General features: G+C 43.5%; 1 protein-coding gene across 1 annotated transcript in view; it reads left to right on the forward strand.

Moving 5' to 3' along the window:
- The window catches only part of LOC132161467 (sodium channel protein type 2 subunit alpha-like), a 44,831-nt gene extending 17,449 nt beyond the window's left edge, over window positions 1-27,382 (forward strand). Inside the window, 16 exon segments of the mRNA XM_059571545.1 lie at window positions 54-183; window positions 790-1,028; window positions 1,254-1,427; window positions 1,712-2,068; window positions 3,305-3,796; window positions 7,025-7,157; window positions 12,277-12,431; window positions 12,533-12,706; window positions 12,826-12,948; window positions 19,821-20,102; window positions 20,217-20,270; window positions 20,997-21,138; window positions 21,455-21,555; window positions 21,654-21,924; window positions 23,231-24,369; window positions 24,372-27,382. Of these exon segments, the coding sequence (XP_059427528.1) occupies window positions 54-183; window positions 790-1,028; window positions 1,254-1,427; window positions 1,712-2,068; window positions 3,305-3,796; window positions 7,025-7,157; window positions 12,277-12,431; window positions 12,533-12,706; window positions 12,826-12,948; window positions 19,821-20,102; window positions 20,217-20,270; window positions 20,997-21,138; window positions 21,455-21,555; window positions 21,654-21,924; window positions 23,231-24,369; window positions 24,372-24,608 (4,203 nt within the window). The 3' untranslated portion in view covers window positions 24,609-27,382.

Consider the following 27,382-nt stretch of genomic DNA (forward strand, 5'->3'; position numbering starts at 1 on the left):
GTTATGTTAACAGTAATATGCTCAATCCTCAAGATGCATTTTTTTCTTTCTAGGGCACGACCACTGAGTCTGAGGCACGTAAAAAACGTTCAGGATCACACCAGCCATCCGATTATCTGGATGAGACAGTAGCCAGAAAAAGAGCTCTCAGTGTGGCCAGCATTTTGACAAACACTATGGAAGGTCTGAGACACCCTGACCTTACACATGCACACAAATGTGTTAAAATCACATAGAATAAAACATTTTGACAATTTCCCATAATGGTTTCATTCTGTTCTCTGTGATTTCTAAGATAATAAAGAAAATAAAGAAATATTCTTTCATTTTTAGCCCCATTTCGATTTAGAAAAAATTTTGGCTTTTTGTGGCATAGGTTCTTTTATTTACTGATAAAAGTAAATTATCAGTAATTTGTTCAATTGTATCTTGAGTATTAAATGAGTGCCATATATGTAAAAAGGTTTGTTTTAGATGTAGTCAGTATGTTCATATTATATATTCCATTGTAGATCTAATCATTCAAAAATGTACAATTTCCCTTTGATTAGCTATGAAAATGAAGATGACCCTCACACACACTCACACTCATTTACTGACCTTTTAAAGCTGACTTTAAGTCACATAGTGGCTGACACTGCTGACATTCCAGTGCAATTATTTCTGATTGCCTCGCATGCACTCTCAACTTAATTTGTTTTTGCAGTGCAACCTTAACGTGAAAGCTATTTGAAAGCCATAGTTTTTTACATTTAATGGATCTAAACTGCAAATGGTTTCTGTTCATAGAGCTTGAGGAATCGCGGCAGAAGTGCCCTCCATGCTGGTACAAGTTTGCCAACAGCTTCCTGATCTGGGACTGCTGTCCAGCCTGGTTGAAGGTGAAGGAGATTATGAACATGGTGGTGATGGACCCGTTTGTAGACCTGGCCATAACCATCTGCATTGTTCTCAACACACTCTTCATGGCTATGGAGCACTACCCTATGACAGAAAGGTTCAACCATGTGCTGTCAGTTGGGAACCTGGTGAGCTCTCAATGCCAGATTCCCATTATTATAATAGAGTATTTTTGATTGATTTGGTTCATTTAAATAAAAATTAAAACAGTACAATAAATACAAACCTACTGAATTACTTAGTAGTAATTACACTACTAAGTTCAAGCAAACTTTTATGATGCATTAAAATCTTTGTTTAAACATTGAGAGGTTTAACAGGGTGCTGATTTGTTCCTGTTGCGTACTGTTCAGGTATTCACAGGAATCTTCACAGCAGAAATGTGTCTGAAGTTAATTGCTCTAGACCCATATTACTACTTCCAAGTAGGCTGGAATATCTTTGACGGCATCATCGTGAGCCTGAGTCTCATGGAACTGGGCCTGGCCAATGTTGAGGGACTTTCTGTGTTGCGGTCCTTTAGATTGGTGAGCAAATCTCTTCTCTTGTATAATGGGGATTCAAATGTTTAAGACCACTAGTGAAAATGCTTCTGTTTTGCTTTTTCCCAGTTTAATGCTGTTATTTTCATTATAAATTGTAATGAACATAACAATTTGAGTACAATTCATGACAACAGCACTTGAGCTTAATGTTCTCTATATGCTTGTGCAAGCTTTGGACTGAATGGCTGATACCTTTTCAGAAACCCAAATTTTCATACATCAAAACATCTATTTTCCCACATTTCCTGTCTCATTCTCTCTCTTAGTTAAGAGTCTTTAAGCTGGCAAAGTCTTGGCCCACCCTGAACATGCTGATAAAGATCATTGGTAACTCAGTTGGTGCTTTGGGAAATCTAACCCTCGTCCTTGCCATCATCGTCTTCATCTTCGCTGTGGTGGGAATGCAGCTGTTTGGAAAGAGCTACCGTGAGTGTGTCTGCAAGATCTCAGTTGACTGTGAGTTGCCGCGGTGGCACATGGACGATTTCTTCCACTCCTTCCTGATTGTGTTCCGAGTGCTTTGCGGCGAGTGGATCGAAACCATGTGGGACTGCATGGAAGTGGCGGGGCAGACAATGTGTCTCATCGTCTTCATGATGGTCATGGTCATTGGGAATCTGGTGGTAAGATCTCTCATGCCACACATGCCAGACATCTGGAAGATAGGCTTCCCCTTCTACTTTCTTCTTCCTGTCTTTCTTTTTATTCCTCTTATGTTCTTATTCTTCTGCAGTTTTACACTTTCTGCACTGATAAATGAGATTCTGTCAATGGGATGTGCTACTGGATTAAAATATTTGTTGGTCCTGCAACAACATTCAAATACTGTAAACTGATCAGATTTTGAGTTTAAAGTAAGGGTAATGTTGAGTTTAAGGTAAGGTGTCCATCTGATTTTAGGTATGTACTGTAATGGTTAAGGTTTGGGGAAAGGACTGTGTTTGTATGACAGAATGTTGATCCAGAAACACTTCCAGAATCCTACTTTGCAACTTCAGTCATTTGATGTACTTGTTTAGATAGTTTAGACACTTTAAATATTTCAGACACTTATGGAATAAATTAACAAATATCATTAGTGCACATGTGAATGTGCTGTTCTACAATGGCATCGGTAAGCAATAATATTTACTTTTGCATGATGCTGGATTTGTGCTCCTCAGCATTAAGCCCAAGACCATGTTGGAGCAAAATAGAACTGATTCACCTTCATTGACATTTCCTATTTTCCTCAAAAAAAAAAAGAAAAAAGAAGGAAATTGGAAATTATAATTTGCATAAGGGAAATGAAGCTTATTTTAGTACCATTAAGAATTTTTTTTTTTTGAAGTGCATTTTCCTATTATTATTTGATTACCATGTTGACTGGTTTAGCTTAGGTTTTTTTGGTAGTCATTATTCCTAATGGTACGTCTATATTTGTATTAATGTGATACAGTCTTTGTACTGTCATTAATAACATAAATGAATACATTTAAATAAAAAAATAAATAAAACATTATTTCATTTTAGCACAGTAGTAAGAATCAGCCCTGAAATAGTTTTTTTTCTTCTTCTTCTTTTTTTTTTTTTTTAAGTACACAGTAAGATTTTTTTATGTTTTTGAAAGAAGTCACATGATCCTTCAGAAATCATTCTAATATGCTGATTTGATGCGCAAGTGACATTTCTTATTATTATCAATGTTCAAATAGTTCAAATAGTAACATATATTTGAAATATGTTTTGATTTTGAAACCCCCTCGAAAACGAGTTGGTGCATTTAGCCATACACATCATAATCTTTTCTGAATCAAATCTGTTCATTTTATCGCCATTTGATCTCGCCGATTCTGAAAGTGTGTGTTGTTGTGTGGCAGGTTTTGAACCTGTTCCTGGCCTTGCTGTTGAGCTCTTTCAGTGCCGATAACCTGGCCGCCACGGATGATGACAGCGAAATGAACAACCTGCAGATCGCCGTGGGCAGAATACAGAAAGGTATCGCACTGGTCAAGTCCACTTTACGCCAGTTCCTCCAAAGTCTCTGCCTGGCCGTCTCTAAACCTCGTGCTCTAGACGAAGAGAAACCCCTTGACGACCTCCACAGCAACGGCAAGGATAACTGCTTGTCCAATCATGCTCCGGTGGCCGTCGACCTCACTAAAGACTATCTGAAGGAGGGCTGTGTCTCCCCTGGTAATGGAGTGGAAGGTCACGTAAAGTATGGAATTGAGGAAGGCGACTACATGTCGTTCATACACAATCCCAGCCTCACTGTTACAGTACCGATTGCGGTGGGAGAGTCGGACTTTGAAAATCTGAATACAGAAGATTTCAGTAGTGACTCATCTGACGTCGAGGGCAGTAAAGAGGTAAGCCGGATTTCTACGGCTAAACAGAATTTTTTACTGTTAATAGGTATGAAAGACAGTTCTGAATTTTTGTGTTTCAGTGTCGGAGAGAGTTGCTAGGAAAAAAAAGAAAAGTCATTTTTAATGGTTTAATTTATTGTTTTAGGTTTGTTTGTAATTCATCAGGAGTCAATGTCTCTTTCCCTGTAGAGGACAAACAGTTGTGTTGAGTCATATTACCATTGCATCATTCCCTGCTCAGAGCTGCAGCCCAATGTGTGTGTATGTGTGTGTGTGCTTTTACTGTTCCATGGGCTTCAGGGCAGTTTGACCCTGTTCATCTGCAGCTAGTTAAAACAAACCTCTGGGCACTGTAGAGCGTAAATTTATTGAGTATACTCATTTTATCAGTACAATATTCTCATAAACATGCATAGGCTTGCACACACACTACCTCTCACACACTCTAATGCGTATTATTTACGACCAACTGAGCAGGCATGGCATCATGCATCCAAGACTATGAATGAGGCTGTTAAGGAAATTGCTAAATTCAGCATCCTTGCCCAGGGTGAAATTGAGTATGCTTAATTTTGTGTGTGTGTGGCACATTTCCATGCTTTTCCAGCAGTACTGTCACTGTGCTTAATCTTTTCTCTCTCCCCTCTTCTAACTATTTCTATATCTGATTTAAGTGGTTCAGTGTTGAAGTTGCAGACGTGATTATCCATGTTATGTGAAGTGTGTATCTCCTCTCTGTGTGTGACCTGTTATTGCAGCGTTATGACAGACGAACCCCAGGTTTTCTCTGAGAGAGCCCTGTAAGAGACTCACCTTCCTCCTTACCCACACTAACCATGGAGACTGCCTTTGTCATCTAAATCAGACCAAACTCTCGTCTTTCTCTCATTTTATCTCTCTTTTTGTATCGGATTGCCCTTTTGTTTTTCGTTTCTCAATGCCTGTGCCCTCCCCTCCTTCTTAAACAACCCTATTTTGCACTGAAGAGAGACAGCTGTTAGCCGTTCTGTTTTGGTTTGTTGTTTTCTACATGACTTTGTGTTTCTGTTGTAGCACTGGGCTTCTTTGCAGTACCTTCAGTCATATGGAATGAGCAAGATCATCATTTTACATCAGTAGCCCATAGAACATCTTTCTGTTACATTAGCTTGTATGTTCTTTTTTTTTTTTTTTTTTTTTTGTACAGGCTATCAGTGAGCATTCAGGGCTAAATTACCTGAAAACAGCAAGTGGTTGATTGTGTGTGTGTGTGTGTGTGTGTGTGTGTGTGTGTGTGTGTGTGTATGTGTGTGTGTGTGTGTGTGTGTGTGTGTGTGTGTTTGTGTTTGTTTGTGTGTGTGTGTGTGTGTGTGTGTGTGTGGGTGGGTGGGTGGATGTGAGTAAAGGTGAGCTTTGAAAAACAGGAAACTTTAAATGTTGCAGTCAATTAAGAATTAGTCCATCTCTAAATGTCCCATATTAGAAAGAAATAGTTTTATGATAAACAACTGCTTTTGAGTTGCGATCACTTCTTTTTTTAATGCTATACTCATATTTTTGCATTTACAAATCTGCAAATATTCAGTCAGTATATTGCACTGTGAACTGCTGCAATAGTGGGCATCTGTCTTCATAGTAGTTGGCCATAAGAAGGCATTTCTCAATCTGCTGAGGTGTGTAATTGCTGCAGTAATTACATTTATGTCCCTTTTTTGTTCATCAGGAGGTTCTGCTCTGGTTGGAACCGAGCCAACTGTTAATTTAGAAAGATATTTCATGACTTTACAACTTCTGTGCCTCGTGCCAACTCATTTCTCTGCCAATAAGATATGTTCTTAATCAGATTTGAAAATATGAGCTGGAAGTTAGGGAGTACCAGAGAACAGGGGATTAGGAAGCCAATCAAAATGTTTCAACCTTTAGACTTTAATCCATCCATTAGACTTGCTTTAGATCTAACATCAAAAATTATATCAGATTAATGAGAGGCTTATTTAAAGCTTAGAGACTCTCCAGTGAATCCATTCTGTCTGGGTCAGAGCAGCTCATTCAGGTTTGCTCAGCCTCTCATATTCCTACTGTGATTAAAATGTTAAAGACATTCTGGAAGATTCTGAAATTACACACAGCATGCTTACATCATTCCCCCGCGCCGCATTAGCTGGGTGCCACGGCAACCAGTGCTCCAGCTCAGTTTTAGACAGCATCCTCCTCTATGTGTTTTTTAGCCTCTAACTGACCGTTTTATCAATTCAGCAGCAGCAAAACCATCAGAAGGGTCAGTAGCTTTAAGAAATACACTGTGGTCAGGAAACGAGTTCTTACCCAGTACTTTAGATCTACAATAACATCAGACAATATAATTAGAGTCCTGCATCAACTAAATTATTTATGCGAGAAGCTTTTATATGCTTCTTTTCTGCACAATAGTCTTTAACCACAGATGTACCAGCGTCTCAAGGGTTAGAAAATGATGCCATCCAATAGAAAAGCTCATAGGCGAGTTTATATGTTTTTCAAAGAGCTTGCTATTTCCATGTCAAGATCCAGTTTTCCCCAATCAAAGCTAATGAAATGCTGTCTCAGACTTAGCTTGTGGCTCTGGTGTTAGTTAATGCTAATGCGGCTCCCCTCCTCTTCAAACTGACTGGCGGACCGAAGCTTGACCACTGCTTAACGGAATGGACTTCCAGCCTGTGTTATCATGTCAATCAAGGGATTGCACTCAATGGGATGGGGTCATGTGATAATCTGAATCATGCCAATCCAAATGTATTGGGATTATCCAATAGAAACCATTTGTTTTTGGAAGGGGTGGGGAAAGGTAAGGGGTTGACATTTGCACTGGACATGAAAATACTCAAAGCACTCGACATCTGATGACAAGATCACAAGCTTGGATGAGAAATAATGCACCTTGAGAAACAAAAAAACATGCATGAGGAAGGAATGAAGGCACGTCAAATGTACCCACAGCTGATTGTGAGATTATATGGCGAAGCCAGAGACGCTTGTTTTCACGCCTGGCTGCTAATTAGAAAATCAATTCAATGAATCAAATCAATCTCTAAATCCACGGGCTTGTAGGTACTTTTGAATGATCTGAAACTGCATGAGACTAAGAATAAATGCTGCAAAAAAGCAATCTGAACAAGATAGTGTGTGTCAGTCAAGCCTAATTTTGTGCCTGTGTATGTGTGTGTCTGCTTTTTTGTGTTTGGTTGTGTGTCTGCATGGATGCCTGGGTAGAAGCTGCCTGTTGACGCCGTTCTCAGTTCATCAGAAGGGAGCACAGTGGATATCCGACCCCCTGGAGAGGGGGCGGAGTCTGTGGAGCTGGAGCCGGAAGAGTCCTTGGACCCAGAGGCCTGCTTCACAGAAGGTGTGTGTGTTTACCTGACATTCCCTATGCTATGGGGACCAAATTTCCCCACAAGGATAGTAATCTTCTGATAGTAATACCAGTAAATTTTGACCTTGCGGGAACATTTTTTGGTCCCCATGAGGAAAACAGCATATAAATCATACATCTAAAAATGCAAGGATTGTGTAAGGGTTAGGGTTAGGGTAAGTAGATAGAAATACATTACATCTATGAATTATAAATCATGGAAACCAGGGTGTGTGTGCATTTGTGTACAGACAGGAATTCAAAATGTATCTTAATTAGCTTGATAATCTACATTCCTGGGTTTATTCACCAGTGCATATTATTTCAAACATTATAACTTGCTCCACCTTTGAAATGATTTTTCTCCAGCTAACAGTGGGCTGTGCCAGATACTGGTTAATGTTAACCTACAACCAGTATTGGTTAATGTTAATCATTAGCCTAAAAGCTATTTAGGTGTTATTGTAGGCTATTGTTGTAGGGAATACTGCCTTTCTAAATTATTGCCCACAGTTAACACACCAATTCCATGCCAGTTAATATTAATTAGGGAAAACAGCAATTATAGCAGGAGATTTGAGCATTACTGTTGTCATGTCAAGATTGTCTAATGGGTGAATTGAGGTCAATAAGGCACTAATGCACTACAATCGGCTGAAAACTCTTCTTGAATCCATTGTGGTTATGGAATTGCCATTTATTAGGATCAATTTCTAATTAGTCCCAGCTAATTTTTCCTGTTTTCACCCTCATATACATTGTTACAGAAGCTAAATGAGTTGTGAATACTGCTTTGAACTTTAAGGGCAGCCCAGATTGGAAAACCAGATTTATTTGATGATTTTCTGAAAAAGATTTAAATGTACTACAGTATGTAAAGACTAATATACTCAGAAACTAAGATATGGATCTAAATGAAAGAATGAAGCATGAAAAAACTGCTACAGCTAAAGCTAGTTTAACCCCTTTATGTCATTGTAGTATGTTCGTGGGAGGAAAGGAAGAGGACAAAGGGGTCGGCTGGACTGCTGACGAATTTATGAAACGAAAATAACTAAAAGTACACAAACCCAATGGTGACTTTTACTCTGACATGTTCGCACAACACTTTCGGTTTACTCCTTCCGGTTTCTGTTTCCGGCTCGGGTCAGCAGTCCGTCTCTCTCTCGCTTGCTTCCATCTCTCCTGGCGTTTTATACTCTCTCCTAGCCAATTACTGGAACAAGAAACAGGCGATGATAATTTTTGCCCAAACCACTCACTCAACGCTCGTCTCCTGATTCTCTCTCCCGGTGCAGACTTCGCTAAACCACGCCCCCCCCTGCCACATACCCCCACCGCCCGTCTCAGGCCGGCGAGCCATCCGGCCTACAGCCCCCCCCCCCCCTCCATTTCTGGAGAGGAAGTCGGCCACCGCCATCTGAACACCTGGCCTGTGGACCACCTTGAACTTAAAAGGCTGAAGAGCCAGATACCAACGAGTGATCCGCGTGTTGGTATACTTCATGCGGTGGAGCCACTGCAGCAGAGCGTGGTCCGAACAGAGGGTGAACTCTCGTCCCAGGAGATAATAGCGGAGGGTGTGGATGGCCCATCTGATGGCAAGGCACTCTTTCTCTATGGTGCTGTACTTAGCCTCTCTCTTCGAGAGCTTCCGGCTAATGTACAGCACCGGCCATTCCTCCCCCTCTATCTCCTGGGACAGGACTGCCCCCAGCCCCCTGTCCGACGCGTCTGTCTGCAACAGAAAAGGGAGAGAAAAATCAGGAGAGTGTAACAACGGCCCGCCACACAGAGCAGCCTTGACCTGGGTAAAGGCCTGCTGACACGGCTCCGTCCACTGGACCGTATCTGGCACCTCCTTTTTAGTAAGGTCAGTCAAAGAGCTGGTGAGGTCCGAATAATTAGGAATAAACCGTCTATAATATCCCGCCAGGCCCAAGAACTGCCTTACCTCCTTTTTGGTCTTGGGACGTGGGCAGGTCACAATAGCGGCTGTCTTATCAATTTGGGGACGCACCTGTCCATGCCCCAAGTGGAAGCCCAGATACCTTACTTCCACACGCCCAATCACACACTTCTTTGGGTTGGCCGTGAGCCCCGCTCCCCTCAGCGACCTCAGGACAGCCCTCAGATGCTGCATATGCTGCTGCCAATCATAACTAAATATAATGATATCATCCAGGTAGGCAGCCGCATATGCAGCATGGGGCCGCAGAATCTTATCCATGAGGCGCTGAAAGGTAGCAGGTGCCCCGAACAAGCCAAACAGAAGGGTAACAAATTGGTGTAAACCAAACGGCATTGTAAAAGCTGTCTTTTCTCTGGATAATGGAGACAAGGGGATCTGCCAATAGCCCTTTGTTAAGTCCAATGTCGAATAAAAACGAGCCATGCCTAGACGATCAAGCAACTCGTCAACCCGCGGCATTGGATACGCGTCGAATTTCGACACAGCATTCACCTTGCGATAATCCACACAGAACCGGACTGAGCTCGCCCAGTTACTGTTGGATTCTTCTATTACCCCCATGTCAAGCATAGCGCCTAATTCAGCCTGAACTACTTTTTTCTTGTGCTCAGGTAAGCGATACGGCCGGCTGCGAACTACCACGTCCGGCTCGGTATCGATATGGTGCTGAATCAGGTTAGTACGGCCCGGTAGGGGCGAGAAGACGTCGGCAAACTCTGCCTGTAATTTCGTTAAATCAGTGAGTTGGGACGGCGAGAGGTGATCTCCACCTGGAGCCAGGGCGAGGAATTGTGGTTTGATATTCGCCTCTGGTCCGAGATCATCCTCCCCCCCAATCACCGTTGCCAACATCAATGATTCTACCTCATTCCATTTTTTAAGGAGGTTGAGGTGGTTGATCTGATGGGACCCGTTCCTATCGGACCGTATTACCTCATAATCGAGATCTCCGACTTGTCGTGCGACCTCAAATGGTCCCTGCCACTTAGCCATTAATTTAGAGCTCGACGTTGGGAGTAATACAAGTACTTCCTCTCCCGGTGCAAATTTGCGTAACCTAGTTCCCCTGTTATACAGCTGGCTCTGGCGGTCCTGGGCTTGTAACAAATTCTCCATTGATAGCCGCCCCAATGTGTGGAGTTTTGTTCTCAACTCCAGCACATACTGAATTTCGTTTTTGCCCTGAGATGGTCCCTCCTCCCAAGTTTCTCTCAGTACGTCAAGCACCCCCCGGGGCTTGCGTCCATAGAGAAGCTCAAAGGGGGAAAACCCCGTGGAGGCTTGTGGGACCTCTCGCACAGTGAATAACAAGGGCTCTAGCCACCTATCCCAATTTTTGGCGTCTTCCTGAACGAACTTATGGATCATGGATTTAAGAGTGCGATTAAATCGTTCGACCAGGCCGTCGGTTTGTGGGTGATAGACGCTAGTTCGAATCGATTTAATGCCCAACAATCCATACAGTTCGCGTAGCGTACGTGACATAAACGCTGTGCCCTGATCGGTGAGGATTTCTTTTGGAACCCCCACCCGGGAGATAAGATGAAACAGGGCATCCGCAACACTTTTAGCGGAAATGTTGCGGAGGGCCACCGCTTCAGGATATCGTGTTGCATAAACAACTATGACTAATGCAAAGCGATGTCCTCGTGCCGATCGCTCTAATGGCCCGATGAGGTCCATACCAATTCTCTCGAAGGGGACCTGCATTAAGGGAAGAGGGTGCAAAGGCGCTTTTGGGGCGGCCGATGGGTTCACCAACTGACTGGGCGGGGCCCTTGGACTCGCAAAGTGCTCTTGGTCAATCCCGCCCCGCCCCCAGGGCGGGACACGAGGAGGGCCAGGTGGACGGGACCTAGGGAGAGGGACAGGGCGAGAGAGAGAAGGGGGAGAAAGAGAATGAGAGAGAGAGTTAGAGGGCAGGGGTTCGCCGACCCCTGGCCACGCCACCATGTGGTCCTCCTGGAGCAGTTCATCGCTCGGCTTCCCAAGAAGACGGCCGAGTGGGTCCAGTGCCACCGCCCCATGCCGCTGGACCCACTCGGCCGTCTTCTTGGGAAGCCGAGCGATGAACTGCTCCAGCACCACCAGGTCGACGACATGCTCCACGTCACTTCCCTCGGCCAGTAGCCACTTGCGGCAGGAGTCCCGGAGCTGTTGGGCCATCGCAAAGGGCCGACCGGCCTCGCCCAGGTCCAGGGACCGGAGGCGCTGGCGATGTTGCTCGGGCGACCGGCCGACCTGCTGGAAGATGGCCCTCCTCAGGTCGTCGAAGACCAGGAGGTTCGCCACCGGAAGTTGTTGCATGGCCACCTGGGCCTCGCCGGAGAGCAGGGGAATGAGGCGCACCGGCCACTGCTCGCGGGGCCACCCGCAAGCCTCCGCCGACTTTTCGAAGAGCTCCAGGAAGGCCTCCGGATCGTCCTGGGGCCCCATCTTGTGTAGTGGCAGGTGCATGGGGCGGCGGGCGAGCGGGCGGCCTGGCGGCCTCGGCGCGATCCTCCCGATCAATCCAGCTCCGGAACCTCTCGCGGTCCTCCTGCTGGGCCTGGTGTTGTTGGCGGTGCAGGACCGCGAGGGAGGCGATGATATCTGCAAGCGGCGTGGAGGACGGGCTTTGCATGGCGGCGGTCCTTCTTCCTTCCCGGGTTTCGGCACAAGTGTAGTATGTTTGTGGGAGGAAAGGAAGAGGACAAAGGGGTCGGCTGGACTGCTGACGAATTTATTAAATGAAAATAACACCCAATGGTGACTTTTACTCTGACACGTTCGCACAACACTTTCGGTTTACTCCTTCCGGTTTCTGTTTCCGGCTCGGGTAAGCAGTCCATCTCTCTCTCGCTTGCTTCCGTCTCTCCTGGCGTTTTATACTCTCTCCACGCCAATTACTGGAACAAGAAACAGGTGATGATAATTTTTGCCCAAACCACTCACTCACCGCTCGTCTCCTGATTCTCTCTCCCGCTGCATACTTCGCTAAACCACGCCCCCCCTGCCACAGTCATATACTGTGTAGTCCCAAAGCAAGACTTTTAGTATTGACTTTTTAGGACATTTTAGGAGTGTTGACTTTTTCACTGAGCTCAGTTGTTCTGCTGTCCACTAACATTGTTACTTTTCTCTGCGTCTTTTGCTCAGGCTGTGTGATTAGGTTTCAGTGCTGTAAGGTCGACGTGGAGACGGGAAAAGGGAAGAGTTGGTGGATTCTCAGGAAAACCTGCTTCATTATTGTAGAACACAACTGGTTTGAGTCCTTTATCATCTTTATGATATTACTCAGCAGTGGAGCATTGGTGAGCACCCACACACAAACACAATATATTCACCCACTCAGTCATTGTTTTATTAGACAAACAATCAACAAGTAAATTTGTTGATGTGTATGTGTGTTCAGGCTTTTGAGGACATTTACATCGAGCAACGTAAGACGATAAAGACAGTGTTGGAATATGCAGATAAAGTCTTCACATACGTCTTTATTTTGGAGATGCTTCTGAAGTGGGTTGCTTATGGCTTCGTCAAATACTTCACCAACGCCTGGTGTTGGCTCGACTTCCTGATTGTTGATGTATGTATGGACCTTACATACTGCTTTGCAACTGTACAGTGTGTGTGTAAGTGGAAATGTGTATTCTCTGGGTTTAAATACAGTCCCTTTATGATTGGCTGCATATTTTTATTTTACAGGTGTCATTAGTGAGTCTGGTAGCAAATGCTCTTGGTTACTCTGAACTAACAGCCATAAAGTCTCTGAGAACACTGCGTGCTCTTAGACCTTTGAGAGCATTGTCGCGCTTTGAGGGAATGAGGGTAAGACACACACACACACACACACAAACACACACGTGGTGTGATTTAACCAAGTAGGACATGTTCCTGGATGCCTAACCTTATTTATTTCTAACCAAACCTTAACATTACAGAGTAACAACTGGCTGGTAAGGTTAGTGATGTAACAATTCACATTACAGTTATGCTTCAGTGGTTGCAAATGTAATTGGTAAAAAATGAAAATTTGCCAAAGATTTATTCACTCTGGGGCAATCCAAGATGTAGATTTGTTTGTTTTTTTCTGATTAGGAGAAATATAGCATTACATTACAATGCTCACCAATGGATACTCTGCAGTGAATGGGTGCCATTAGAATAAGAGTCCGAAAAGCTGATAAAAACATCACAATAGTCCACAAGTAATTCACATGACTCCATTCCATCAATTAAGTGTTATTAAGTGTCAATTTTGTGAAGCAAAAAGGCTGCTTATCTGTTTATTGAATCTGTTTTCAATGCATTTTTAACTTCAAACCATTCCTTCCAGCTAAAATACTAGTCTTCTATCTATTATTTTTTCTCCAGTGAAAAAGTCATCTCATCTAAATCAAGAGAGAAATATGCATAGATCAAGTACAATTTACAAGTAAAAACAGTTCTAAACAAATATTGATTTTGATGTCAGAGAACGTCTCTAGGTTACGTATGTAACCCCAGTTCCTCGAGGGAACGAGACTCTGCGTCAAATGCGCTTTGGGGAACACGCCCAGTGTGAGCGACTCTGAATATCGTGTGTAATCAGTCCAATGGAAGAGCGTGACGTCACAGGCGGGGTGACGTAAGCGACCAGGAAGCTATAAAAGCACGTGCCGCGCAGCTGGCATCAGCTTCGAGTACCAGCAGGCGCCGGCAGGGGTGCCGGGGGTATGGCTCCGAGACGCAGCGTCTCGTTCCCTCGAGGAACTAGGGTTACATACGTAACCTAGAGACATTCCTCTTCAGGAACTCGAGCTGCATCAAATGTGCTTTGGGGAACGAGTACCAATGCCGCCAGACGACCAAACCCCTGCCTAGTGTGTATCCAAAGAGCACAGCAAAGAGGACAGAAGTGCCTGGAGTGACTGGCATATCTAGGCCATAGAATCTAACAAACGTAGAGGGCGTGGACCTTCCCCGCAGCATTGCAGATGTCCAGCATGGATACACCTGCTAAGAAGGCCTTGGAGGCCGCCATACCCCGAGTAGAGTGAGCATTGGCTCCCGACAGCGGGGGACGACCAGAGGACTCATGAGTGGCGTTGATAGCCTCAACTGTCCAATGACTAATAGTCTGCTTAGAAGCAGGAGAACCCCTCTTGGGGGGACCGTAGCATACAAGCAATTGGTCAGTTTTTCTCCACAGGGCAGTTCTGTGGACGTATGCGTCCAGCGCTCGAACTGGACACATACAATTTAGCTTCGCTTGATCAGGCTCCCGAAATGGAGTAGGACAGAAGGCCTGCAGCACTACAGGTCGTGGTGTAACAGAGGGAACCTTAGGAACATATCCCGCTCGAGGGTATATGAACGCTTTGGTCATGCCAGGTGCAAACTCTAGATAAGTGGGGCCCACAGAGAGGGCCTGAAGATCTCCTACTCTCCGCAGAGAGGTGATAGCCAACAGAAAGGAGGTTTTAAGCATAAGATGTCTGTCTGAAATATCTTGAATGGGTTCAAACGGGGGTTTGCACATTGCCTCTAACACCACAACCAAGTCCCACGTGGGAATACGGGACCGTACTGGAGGTCTCAGCCTCAGCGCACCGCGGAGGAAACGTGTAACTAGGGGATGTCTTCCCAAAGACTGGCCATCGAGAAGGGCGTGGTAGGCCGCAATGGCCACCACGTAAACCTTCAGCGTGGAGTGGGTCAACCCTGCAGAGAGCCTGGCCTGTAGAAACTCCAGAACTGTACCAACTGGGCAGTTTGCTGGGTCTAGCTGGCGGTCTCTGCACCATGAGGTGAAGAGTTTCCACCTCAGGGCGTACAGTTTCCTCTATGAGGGAGCTCTGGATTGGAGGAGGGTCTCAACAACCTCGGTTGAGAGACCAGCTGCTAATAGTTGTGCCCCCTCAGGGGCCACACCCACAGCTTCCACAACTCCAGGCGAGGGTGAATTATCGTACCCTGCGCCTGTGAGAGTAGGTCTGTCCTGATCGGTATCTCCCATGGAGAGCCGTCGAGGAGCGAGACCAGGTCTGCGAACCATACTCGCCCTGGCCAGAACGGGGCTACTAGCAACAGACGGACCCCGTCCCGTCGTACCCTCGCCAGAACTCCCGGGAGCAGAGCAATAGGGGGAAAGGCGTACAGACGAAGCCTCGGCCAGGTCTGTACCATAACGTCCAGGCCCAGAGGAGCTGGTTGAACTAGAGAGAACCAAAGGGGACATTGTGATGTCTCTTGAGTCGCAAAAAGGTCTACTTGAGCCCTGCCAAATACTCTCCATATCTGCTTCACCACCTCTGGGTGAAGCCTCCATTCCCCGGGCCTCGGCCCCTGCCTCGACAGTATGTCTGCTCCCACATTTAGTTTCCCAGGAATATATACTGCTCTTAATGAGAGGAGTTTGCTCTGGGACCACACCAGGATCTGGTGCGCCAGCTTGTACAAAGGGCGCGAACGCAGACCTCCCTGGTGGTGGATGTAAGAGACCACCGATGTGTTGTCGGTGCACACCAACACATGGTGACCCCTTAGGTCTGGGAGGAAGTGCTTCAGTGCACGATAAACTGCTAGCATTTCTAGACAATTGATATGCCATGTTAGATGGCGACCGCTCCACAGACCACGGGCAGGGTGGCCACTCATGACTGCACCCCAACCAGTGAGAGATGCGTCCATCGCTAGTATTACACAGCGACAAGGAGCTCCCAGCACCGGGCCCTGATTCAAGAACCAAGGTTTCTTCCACATGTCTAAGGCACGGAGGCAGCGCCGAGTGACCTTGATAGTGCAAAGTAGATTGCCCCTCGGGAAAATCCCTTGGTCTTGAGCCACCACTGTAGAGGTCTCATGTACAGCAGACCAAGAGGTATCACGTTGGACGCAGCTTCAGACCCAACAATCTCTGAAATTGTTTGACAGTAAGTGACTGGCCTTCTTTGACTCTCTCGACTGAGATGAGGATCGACTCGATACGAGCAGGGGACAATCGTGCCTGCATCGCGGTCGAATCCCATACTACGCCTAGATAGGTGGTTCTCTGAACCGGAGAAAGTACACTCTTCTTGGCGTTCAGTCTCAAACCCAGCTCCCCCATATGTGCGAGAACGACATCTCGATGCCGAGCCACAACCTGCTCTGACTGAGCTAAAAACAACCAATCGTCGATATAGTTGAGAATGTGGATGCCCTGCATGCGCAGGGGGACCAGAGCCGCGTCTACACATTTTGTGAACGTGCGGGGTGAGAGTGCAAGGCCGATGGGAAGTACTCGAAATTGGTAAGCTTCGCCCCTGAAAGCGAACCTCAGAAACTTCCTGTGTTGTGGAAGGATGGATATGTGGAAGTATGCATCTTTGAGATCTATCGTGACAAACCAGTCCTCTGACCTGATCTGAGCTACAATATGCTTGATTGTGAGCATTCTGAACTTCAATATCATAACTGAACGATTTAAGACCCTCAAGTCTATAATCGGACGCAACCCCCATCCTTCTTTGGAACTATGAAATACCGGCTGTAAAATCCGGACTCCCTGTCTTGAGGAGAGACCACCTCGATGGCCCCCTTCTCTAATAGGGTTTTCACTTCCTGTTCCATAACCAGACCCTGCCTGGGGCCGACTATCATTGGGATAACCCCTTTGAATATTGGCGGCGCAGAACAGAACTGAATACGGTAGCCTTTTTCTACTATATGCAGGACCCATTGAGATACATTTGGCAGTAGGTTCCACGCTGCTAAATAATCTACTAAGGGAATCAGTCTCTCGAGACTGACTTAAGGTGTAAGAGGCCCCCGCAGGGGCAGTGAGCGTCTCAGCCCCGCTACGCGCACGGGCGGAAGATACTGAGACCGATGCTCGCTGGGGACCGCTGCGCCCTGGAACACTGGCAGGGTTGGCAGATCGGGCCCCCAGAGGGCTCTGAGGCGAGACGGGCACCGTGTACTGCGGTGTCTACCGCTCTACCCCAGCAGAGGCTGCCCTCTGAAACCCTGGGCTTTTGGCGTCAGGGTTTTCTTGGCCGAGCACTTCTTAGCTTCTATGACTGCCCAATGATCTTTTTTTTGGCTTAGAAGACCTCGGCCGAGAGCGTCGCTGGGACTCTCGTTCCCGACGCGGAGGAGCACGAGAGGCGACGCTCTGTGTCTGGGCCTCACGATACGAGGAGCTAGGGTGCGGCTGGGGCATCTCCCGCCCAGATGCCCCAAGAGAGCAACGAGGGAGGAACTTATGGAATGCCGCCGCTTGATGCGGGCCTCCTGAAACCTGTCGACGACAGAATTGACTGCGTCGCCGAACAGGCTAGTCGGCTAAATCGGGGCGTCCATGAGGCAGACCCTGTCCCGCTCTTTCATATCGGACAGGGTCAACCATAAGTGCCTCTCCGCGGCCACCATAGCTGCCATGGACCGTCCAATCACTCGTTCTCCTTGGTGGCGCGGAGGGAGAGATCAGCAGTCCTTCTTAATTCAGATATATCATGTGACTTGATCTCCTCTCCCTCGTCTAGCTCCTTAAGCAGGTCGGCTTGGTACGCCTGTAACACCGCCATGGTGTGCAGACACGCACCAGCCTGACCTGCAGCCGCATACCCTTTGCCCACCAAAGCCGATGTTGTTCTGAGTGGCTATGAGGGCAGTGCCGGGGCCTTCAGAGACGATATCGCACCGGGGGACAGATAGCTCGCGAGCGTCTGTTCCACCCGAGGCATCGCTCTATAGCCGTGCTCTCCCATCCCCACCACATTTCCATAGTAATCAGATGAGGGTTCAGTCGTTTTTTCGGCGGGCCAGTCAATACTTAATTTGGCCACCACGCGAGTAACCACCTCCAAGAGCTCCTCATATTGCGGTGAATGGGGTGGTGAATCCCTATCGACCGACTCCACATCTACCTCCTCGGAGGAAGAGAGGCGGAGCGTCGATCCCTCTCCCTGGGTGGAAGGAACCGCAGAGCTTGCTTCCGACTCCAGGGATTGGGCGCCGGATCTGGCGGAAGTGGAAGGAGATAGGGACTGGCCCGTCTCCATTCCCTCCACCAAATCCACTTGCGAACCCCAGGCAAACCACGCATAAGCTGTGTGTATCCCCACCCGTTATATATCGCGGGCAGGGAGGAACACACAACCTATAACGTGATTTGGAATCGCCTTCGCTATGCTTTGATTTCGCCTTGCTCTTCGGCATGTCTAGGAGCTCTAACTGGACAGACAACAGTAAATAAGACTCACAAGACAAACAAGTGACATTCACACACAGAGCGCTTGCTGAAAGACGCGAAGCTGACGCCAGCTGCGCGGCACATGCTTTTATAGCTTCCTGGTTGCTTACGTCACCCCGCCTGTGACGTCACGCTCTTCCATTGGACTGATTACACCCGATATTCAGAGTTTCTCACGCTGGGCGCGTTCCCCAAAGCGCATTTGACGCAGCTCGAGTTCCTGAAGAGGAACAACAGGGTATGTACTTTTTCATTGGAGAAAGCGTTATTTTAGATTATTGATATATTGGGCAAAAGCAAGCTTTAAGCTTTAAATGACTTGATGGATTTGTTTACTACAAACATGCAGCTTTTCACTTCACAAGATGTTAATTGATGGACTGGAGGTGTGTGGATTTGTAGATTATTGACATGTTTTTATCATCTGTTTGGACTCATTCTGACGGCACCCATGTACTTCAGAAGGTCCATTGATGAGCAAGTTATGTAATGCTAAATTTCTGATCACATCTACATCTTAAATGTCCTGGGGGTGAATCCATTTTAAACAATTTTTTATTTTTGGGTGAACTATTTCTTTAACATCAGCCCTAACCTTAAAATCTGATCAGTTCACCCCAGTGCTGTCCCAGGACCAAGGAAGTTGATCCTAGAACATGTCCTTATTGAGAAAAACAGCACACTCTCACACAAAAATACTGTTTAATTTTTTTAATGTTGGGAAGCTGTAGTCCTCTTGCATGGTGTTGGTAATGAGAACATCCTAATCACATGAATAAATGAATATTGTATGTACAGTAGACTGTTGTATTTTTAGACCTTTCTCTGTAGTGTGCATGCCTCTCTGCTTGTGCTGTGGTGAGAGCTCTGATCTATTCTGATGATTCTGTGGTGTTTTTTTGTGGTGTTTGTGACTTGACCTTACATTTCTTTCTCTGTTATGTGTCTCTTTTCATTTGCAGTAAACAAATGTTGTGACGTCATCATATCTCCACAAGGTTTTTTTTTCTGTTTTAAATTTTTTTTTTTCACATTTTGGTAGCTCAAAGATATGTGTGATACATCCCTGCAAGATGTTTGTATGTTTAAGTCCTATTTTCCATGAACAAAATTATAGTCGGTTTATAATTAAAGATATTCAGGTATTAAATATAGAGTATAATAGGTAGATTGAGACATTATCCATTATTCAAATAGGCCTGCTATGTTTTTTTTAGCTAATCAGTCTTAATTTAGGATAGAACTGACTTAGTTTGCTATTCTTAAAACCCTATAACCTTTTGAAAATCATCTTGTCATTTTCTAGAATTGCATTATCTTAAATCTATGGAAAGGATTTAATATTTACCAGCAAGTAAACCATCCACTTTAGAAGCTCAGGAAGTTCATTGAAGTTTCGCAGCTCTTGTGTCCATAGCAAGAGTGTGAAGTGAATATATATGAATGTATTTGTGTGTGACATGATGTATTTCTTTTCTTCTAGGTTGTAGTAAATGCCCTGCTGGGAGCCATACCTTCCATCATGAATGTGCTACTAGTGTGTTTGATCTTCTGGCTGATCTTCAGTATCATGGGGGTGAACCTTTTTGCGGGGAAATACTACCATTGTGTTAATATCACCAACGATGAGATGTTTCCCATCAGTGTGGTCAATAACATGTCAGATTGCTTTGCCCTGATTGCGAACAATGACTCGGCGCGCTGGAAAAATGTAAAGATTAATTTCGATAATGTGGGAGCTGGATACCTGGCACTACTGCAAGTGGTGAGTGAATGCATAGCCCGACTATGATTTACGTTTTTCTTAGTAAGAGGTTTTCTATTTTTTAGCATATTCACAGGATATATTATTGAAATTTATTTTGTTCTTTTCCATAAGGCCACATTTAAAGGATGGATGGACATCATGTATGCAGCTGTGGATTCTCGTGATGTAAGTGTTTCTCTTCAATGCAGTTAACAGAGGTTTTTTTAACCATTCAGACTGCATTGTTACATTCAAACCACCTTTGACTATTTTCCATAATACTCTGTTACTGTCTGCTTGTAAAATAATTGTGTTTTTTTAATTTATGACTACACAATTTAAAACTATTAGACTGTCAACCTCATTCAAGGAGATCCATAAATGTAAGAAATATTTAAACTGAGGATCAATTTATTTAGGTTATTAAGATTTATATTTGTTGTGGTTTACTTTACCTGAAAATACACCACACTATGTATATTTGTTCATTGGGCTTTTCAACATTTACTATTTTTAAAAAGAATATATAACTTTCACATTACAATTGTTTATTAAATATATTAATGATCTAATTATATAAATAAATACTATGCATAATTATATGACTTAATGAACATTATAGTTGTATATTTTAAATAATTTACTAATAATTATAGATACATGTATACTTGTTTTGAAGTAAACAAATTTATAATGAATAACTGTTATTTAATCATTTAATTTAAATTAAAGGTAAATAATTTAATAATACCTGGGATTTATATTAAAAAAACAAAAATTCATTTTTACAATACATAGACAATTGTGAGCAGTTTTTTTATGTTTAAGCAGGAGTATGCTTATGACGAGTAAGTTGTGATGCACATTAGTAATGCAAATGTGTAATAACACAACATTCTTTTGTACCCACAGTTGGAGCAGCAGCCTGACTATGAATCAAACCGTTACATGTACCTGTACTTTGTCATCTTCATTATCTTCGGCTCCTTCTTTACTCTTAACCTCTTCATTGGTGTCATCATTGATAACTTCAATCAGCAGAAGAAAAAGATAAGTATTTAAACTGAGGAAGGTGAATTTAGTGATAAGGAATATTGTGCATATTACAGTGTGCAGTCTCAATCAACCACTGTGTGTTTGTTCAGTTTGCTTTCAAAGAGATGTAATGTGATATGTACACAGTCTGTGACTTTGTTTAGAGAGCACACATTATTAATTCTTTGAACCTGGTTTTGTTTGTAAAGCGCACACAGTGGTAATGTATTGAGAGATAAATAGGACCTGGTTTGGTCTGAACTGTCATTATGTTTGTGTTGTGACATAATGAAACCGTGGTTGTAACCAGCTTTCTGCATTTGCTCTTTACCTAGGAGGTCAGGATATCTTCATGACAGAAGAACAAAAGAAATATTACAATGCCATGAAGAAACTGGGATCTAAGAAGCCTCAGAAGCCAATTCCCAGGCCTGCGGTATGACACACAGCTTATGCCCCCTAACTGCTAAGAACTTCCATTATATTAAATACAAAAGTTTTCAATAATGCCAGTTACTCTGTACTTCATTCTAGAACGTGTTTCAAGGCCTCATCTTTGACTTCATCACCAAACAAGCCTTCGACATTGTGATTATGATCCTGATCTGCTTGAACATGGTGACCATGATGGTGGAAACCGACGATCAGACAAAGGAGATGGACAATATTCTGTACTGGATAAACCTGGTTTTCATCATCCTCTTCACTGGAGAATGTGTGCTCAAGATGATCTCCCTGCGGCACTACTACTTCACCGTTGGCTGGAATGTGTTTGACTTTGTAGTGGTGATTCTCTCAATTGTTGGTAAGAAAGTCTTGGAGGTTCTACAGACTATTACTAACATTAAACTATAATAACATTTTGAAGATTTAAGAAAGAAACATATTTTAGAAACATTTCATACATGTTTCTTTTTGACAGAAAAGGTGCGTTCACATTTAATGTTGTATTGTGAATTTTCGCTGACAAAATCCAGTAATTTCAGTTGGAATCTGTGCGATCTGCAATTTCACTTGAGAGTGAAAGTTTTCCCCATACAGATTTTGCAATGGATTTAATTTGAACAACAGAAAGCTGCATGGTTTGAAAGTGACTTCTCTGTGAGCTGCACTTCAAACATTGCTTCACTATTCACAATAGACAATGGCATTTTTGTCCACATAATTTCACCAGTGTAAACGTATCTTAATTGATCTGAAAGACAAATAGTCCAAAGGAGACAGTTTAGGCTAATGTCTTCTTGTAATGTTGGGAATTCTGTATTATGTTTGAGTATGCTTTGGCCATCATCTTAAGGTTAAGTTCACCCAAAAGTGAAAATTACCCCCATGATTTAATCACCCTCAAGCCATCCTAGGTGTATATGACTTTCTTCTTTCTGACGAATACAATCAGAATTATATAAAAAATATATATTTTCCAGGCTTCCAAGCCCAAAAAAATGGATCTATCTATCATAAAAATTGCTCCACACAGCTCCAGAGGGTTAATAATGTTCTTCTAAAGTGAAGCGATGCAAAAGAAAAATATCCTTTTACTCAATTTTTCTTGTGGTGTATTTCTAATTTGTGACTACTGTTTTCATTTTGCTCTCTCTTCTGCACTTCTGCATTTGTCACTTCCACGTTTGCATCCTATGTCATCCCCTGGACACCATCCTCACGTGAACATGGGTAGGACAGTTAGCAGAAGCTACTGTAGAGATTACGGCTTATAACATTTTAAATAAGGATATTTTTTCTTAAACCACCACATTGGTTCACTTGAGGAGGACTTTATTAATATCCACCACCCCACCCCCCGGAGCTTTGTGGAGTGCTTTTTATGATTTATGGATGCAGTTTTTGATTATTCAATGGCAACGAATAGGGTTTCAGATTTTGAAGCCCTGTTCACTGCCATTATACAGCTTGGAAGAGCAAGGACATTTTTGATATAACTACCAATTGTATTTGTCTGAAAGACGAAAGTCATACACCTAGGGTGGCTTGAGGGTGAGTAAATCATGGGGTAATTTTCATTTTAGGGTGAGCTATTCTTTTAAGCTCAAATATTATGGAAAATACATTGATTCCTGAGATCACTTACTCAACTTTTGTTTTTTTGTTAGGCATGTTCCTCTCTGATATGATTGAGAAATATTTTGTATCGCCAACGTTATTCCGAGTCATCCGACTTGCCAGAATCGGCCGTATTCTTCGTCTCATCAAAGGAGCCAAAGGCATTCGTACACTCCTGTTTGCCTTGATGATGTCCCTTCCTGCCTTGTTTAATATTGGCCTCCTACTGTTTCTGGTCATGTTTATCTATGCCATCTTCGGAATGTCCAACTTTGCCTACGTGAAGCACGAGGCAGGGATCGATGACATGTTTAACTTTGAGACATTCGGGAACTCGATGCTTTGCTTGTTCCAGATTACAACTTCAGCAGGATGGGACGGCCTCCTGGCACCCATACTGAACAAGCAAGATCCGGATTGCGACAGTGAATTGGAGCACCCAGGCAGTATGTACCGCGGCAACTGCGGAAACCCCTCGGTCGGCATCTTCTTCTTTGTGAGCTACATTATCATCTGCTTCCTGATTGTGGTGAACATGTACATCGCTGTGATCTTGGAGAACTTCAGCGTAGCCACAGAGGAGAGCGCCGAACCACTGAGCGAGGATGACTTTGAAATGTTCTATGAAGTCTGGGAGCGATTCGATCCTGACGCCACGCAGTTTGTGGAGTACGAGAAGCTTTCTGAATTTGCGGATGCTTTGGATCCTCCGTTACGTATCCCCAAGCCAAACAAGATCCAGCTCATAGCCATGGACCTGCCCATGGTCAGTGGCGACCGCATCCACTGCCTGGACATCCTGTTCGCCTTTACCCTGAGGGTACTGGGAGAGGAGGGCGAGATGGATGCCCTGAGGGGACAGATGGAGGATCGTTTCATGGCCTCCAATCCCTCCAAAGTCTCCTACGAGCCAATCACGACAACTCTCCGCAGGAAACAGGAGGAGATGTCGGCCATCGTCATCCAGAGGGCCTTCCGACGGTACCGTATAAGGCAAACGGTAAAGAAGGCCTCCGAAGCCTACCGACAGCAGCTGCAAGATGGGAGTGTGCGCATCCCGGAGAAAGAGGTGCTCGTAATTGTAAAGTTTCAAGAGAACTCTGCATCGGAAAAAATGGATATGACTCCTTCCTCTGCCTCTCCGCCGTCTTATAACAGTGTGGCCAAGTCAGAGAAAGATAAATACGAAAAGGAGAGGAGGGAAAAGGAGGACAAAGCAAAAGATGCAAGAAACAGAAAAAAATGAAGGAGGGACTGAAACAGAGACTGTTCTTTTTAACTGAGACACTGTTTACAGAGCGGAGCGTGAGCACTGGGGTGCAATTCACCTCAACCGGTTTTGGAACTAATGCCAAACTAAGTGTGTGTGAGGCGGAGTGTGTGTATGTGCGTGTGTCTAAACTATTGTGTGCGTGCACACCGAGCTAGCCTTAGGGTGCATTTATGGTGTTGACGGAAAGCGTTGATTCAAGGACAGTGCCAGTGTCGACACGACGATAACACACACGCACACACACACACTTGAGTATGACTGTTGAATCCCTAAAGACGCTGGTGTGAAACAAAATGGCAAGTACAGAGTGGTGTGTGAGTTCGTCTTTTAGTTTTGAGTGTTGTTACACAATCCCGAAGACTGAAAGAAACTAATGTTATAATCATCAGTAGCTAGTGCTAACACTACCGCTGGAGTCGTTCTAATTGAATGGCGTATTATAAACCTGCACATTTTTGTTAGCTCATTTTTTTATTCATGTTGAACTTTTCTACTAATGGGTTTGATTGTCTGAACTTCTTCATTTAAGGGCACGTCTGTGGAGGGGGCTGGGAAATGTCGATCATACCCGGTAGTGAATTATCTAAACAGGACCTCATTTATTTTAGCGTTAGCATATACCGAACAAACCACACACACAGACACACACACACCGGTAGATTCTAAGTGCTACAAAATCAACTGCTCAGTCAGCTGAGAGCAGAATGCTACTGTACTAATCAGGACTTTCACACATAGAATGTTATTATTTATGGATGAAGATGTAGACGATGTCTGCACCGCCTTACTGAACACATACACGAAAATGGATTAACTGAACCATTTGACATCTTCCACTGTTGATAGCAGAATGAGCCAAAAATTTTACTCAAACCCGTTGATGAATGTTCTAGGTTCAATGCATCTTCACCTCAATTGACACAATTTTTGTGTTTCTACGTGTATAAGGCACTTATAAACGAAGTTAAACAGGCCATCCAATTAATCATTAAAATGAACACTGTTTACAACCACGTGTATAGTAGAACCACAAAACTTTAACATTATATGATGTATTATAGATTATACATGTTAACATGAGAAGAATAGTGTGATATAATCACTTATCTAATCTTGTCTTTTATTTTTCAACTCTGTTTTCATGAAAATGCCAATAACTTTGCACAATATCTGCACGAAGAGACCAAGAAGAGAGATGATGTGATTTCCTTGGGAATTGTACCACATGACTAGATTTTTTATTTATGTATATCTTAAAGGGGCCACGTCCTATATTTTGAATGTTTTTTTTTTTTCAAGTAGATAAAGTTCTTCTTATGTTTATTATATCAACAGACATAAGCGGTCTGATCATAAGTTGTTGTCTGTGTCTGTACCTGGCACAAGGTGCATAACAACACGGTTCTGCAATGGGAACAACCACAGGAATAATATTAAAAACTTAGTGCAAATATGTCAATTTAGGCAACTTTTAATTTCACAGCTCATATTTTTTTTTTCTTTTACAGACAATTAAATGTAAGCGTTTTATCAAAAAATATAAGCTGTACATCTTGGCCTGTAAACCCTCCAGATGCTGGCACAGTTTACTTTGTTGTTTAAGTGCCTCATTCGAACCTTGATTTTAGCTTATTTAAGGTACAAATTACAGTTATTTCCAGTGGTAATCAATATTATGCAACAAAAGCTGTTCGTTGAACCCTAAACATTCTAAACCACATATGAGGCACATATGAGAGAGAGCGAGATGTCCACCGCTCTGTGAAACTACTATAATGATAACAGACTTCTGGAAGCCTGAATGTACACTCACTGGTGAACGTGATAGGAAACGGCAGTGTAACCCTACTGAATGTCTCTGTACCAGACAGCCACATGTCTCACCTCATTTTATTTTGAAAAAAAAAAAAAAACATGCGTATATATATATATATATATATATATATATATATATATATATATATATATATATATATATATATATATATATATATATATATATATATATATATATATATCTTCCGAATCATTCCGTGCATAGGTGCAGGTCAGCCTGTCAGTGGATCTCTACTGAAAAACAATTTTCCTCATTTTGAAGTTCGATGTCTGTCGCCGAGTAAAAGCAACACCCTGAGTTCGGCTAAATAATGTGGTTATGACATGAGCTCTTTTGTTGATCTAGTGGTGGTGATTTTGTATGTATACAATGGCACGCTGTATCTCACCTCTGTACTCAACTCTGTAGAGGAGCACTTTTACACGCCACTTAAACTGTCATTTGGATGCATGTGTGAGAGGTGCGAATGTGAAAGAGAAAAAGAATATGAGAGCTTATTTATGTGAGAAAGATCTATATGTGTGTGTTTTGACTGTATGTACTGGGGCCACCATCGATGTGCTTTATTCTCATTCTCTTTATTGTTTATATTGTAAATAGTAGTTTCAAGCTCATGTATTTTTTTTTCATTCTTTTTTTATTAACTTATTTTGTTTATATTTCTTTTTGCACAGTGCTACATGTGAAGGCCAGGTCCTGGTTTTAAATGTACATAAAAATTTATGAAGCAATCAGTGGTCGTCATATTTCATTTGTAGTGTGGTAGTAAACTGCATGCACTATAGTAACTACTACATGGTGACATTATTTTAAAAGCCAAAAGAATAAAGATCATATTTTTTGTACCAAAGTTAAACTTATTTTATTCGTTATGACACACATCGCAGATAATTTCGAGAGAGAATCGCAACAGAGAAATGCATACTTTTTTTTTGTTGTTGTTGGGTTACTTGAAAATGTTCATGATTTGCAATCGTGTGCTACCTTTTGTTTTGGATGTGCAATATGAATTGATTTCCTCTGAAGCAGAGCAGAGTTTGCAGACATTCACTGTAGTTTTCCAAAATAAAGCACATTTTGGGAAGCCAGTAA

Source organism: Carassius carassius, chromosome 17 (assembly GCF_963082965.1).
Source record: "Carassius carassius chromosome 17, fCarCar2.1, whole genome shotgun sequence".
Lineage (NCBI taxonomy): Eukaryota > Metazoa > Chordata > Actinopteri > Cypriniformes > Cyprinidae > Carassius > Carassius carassius.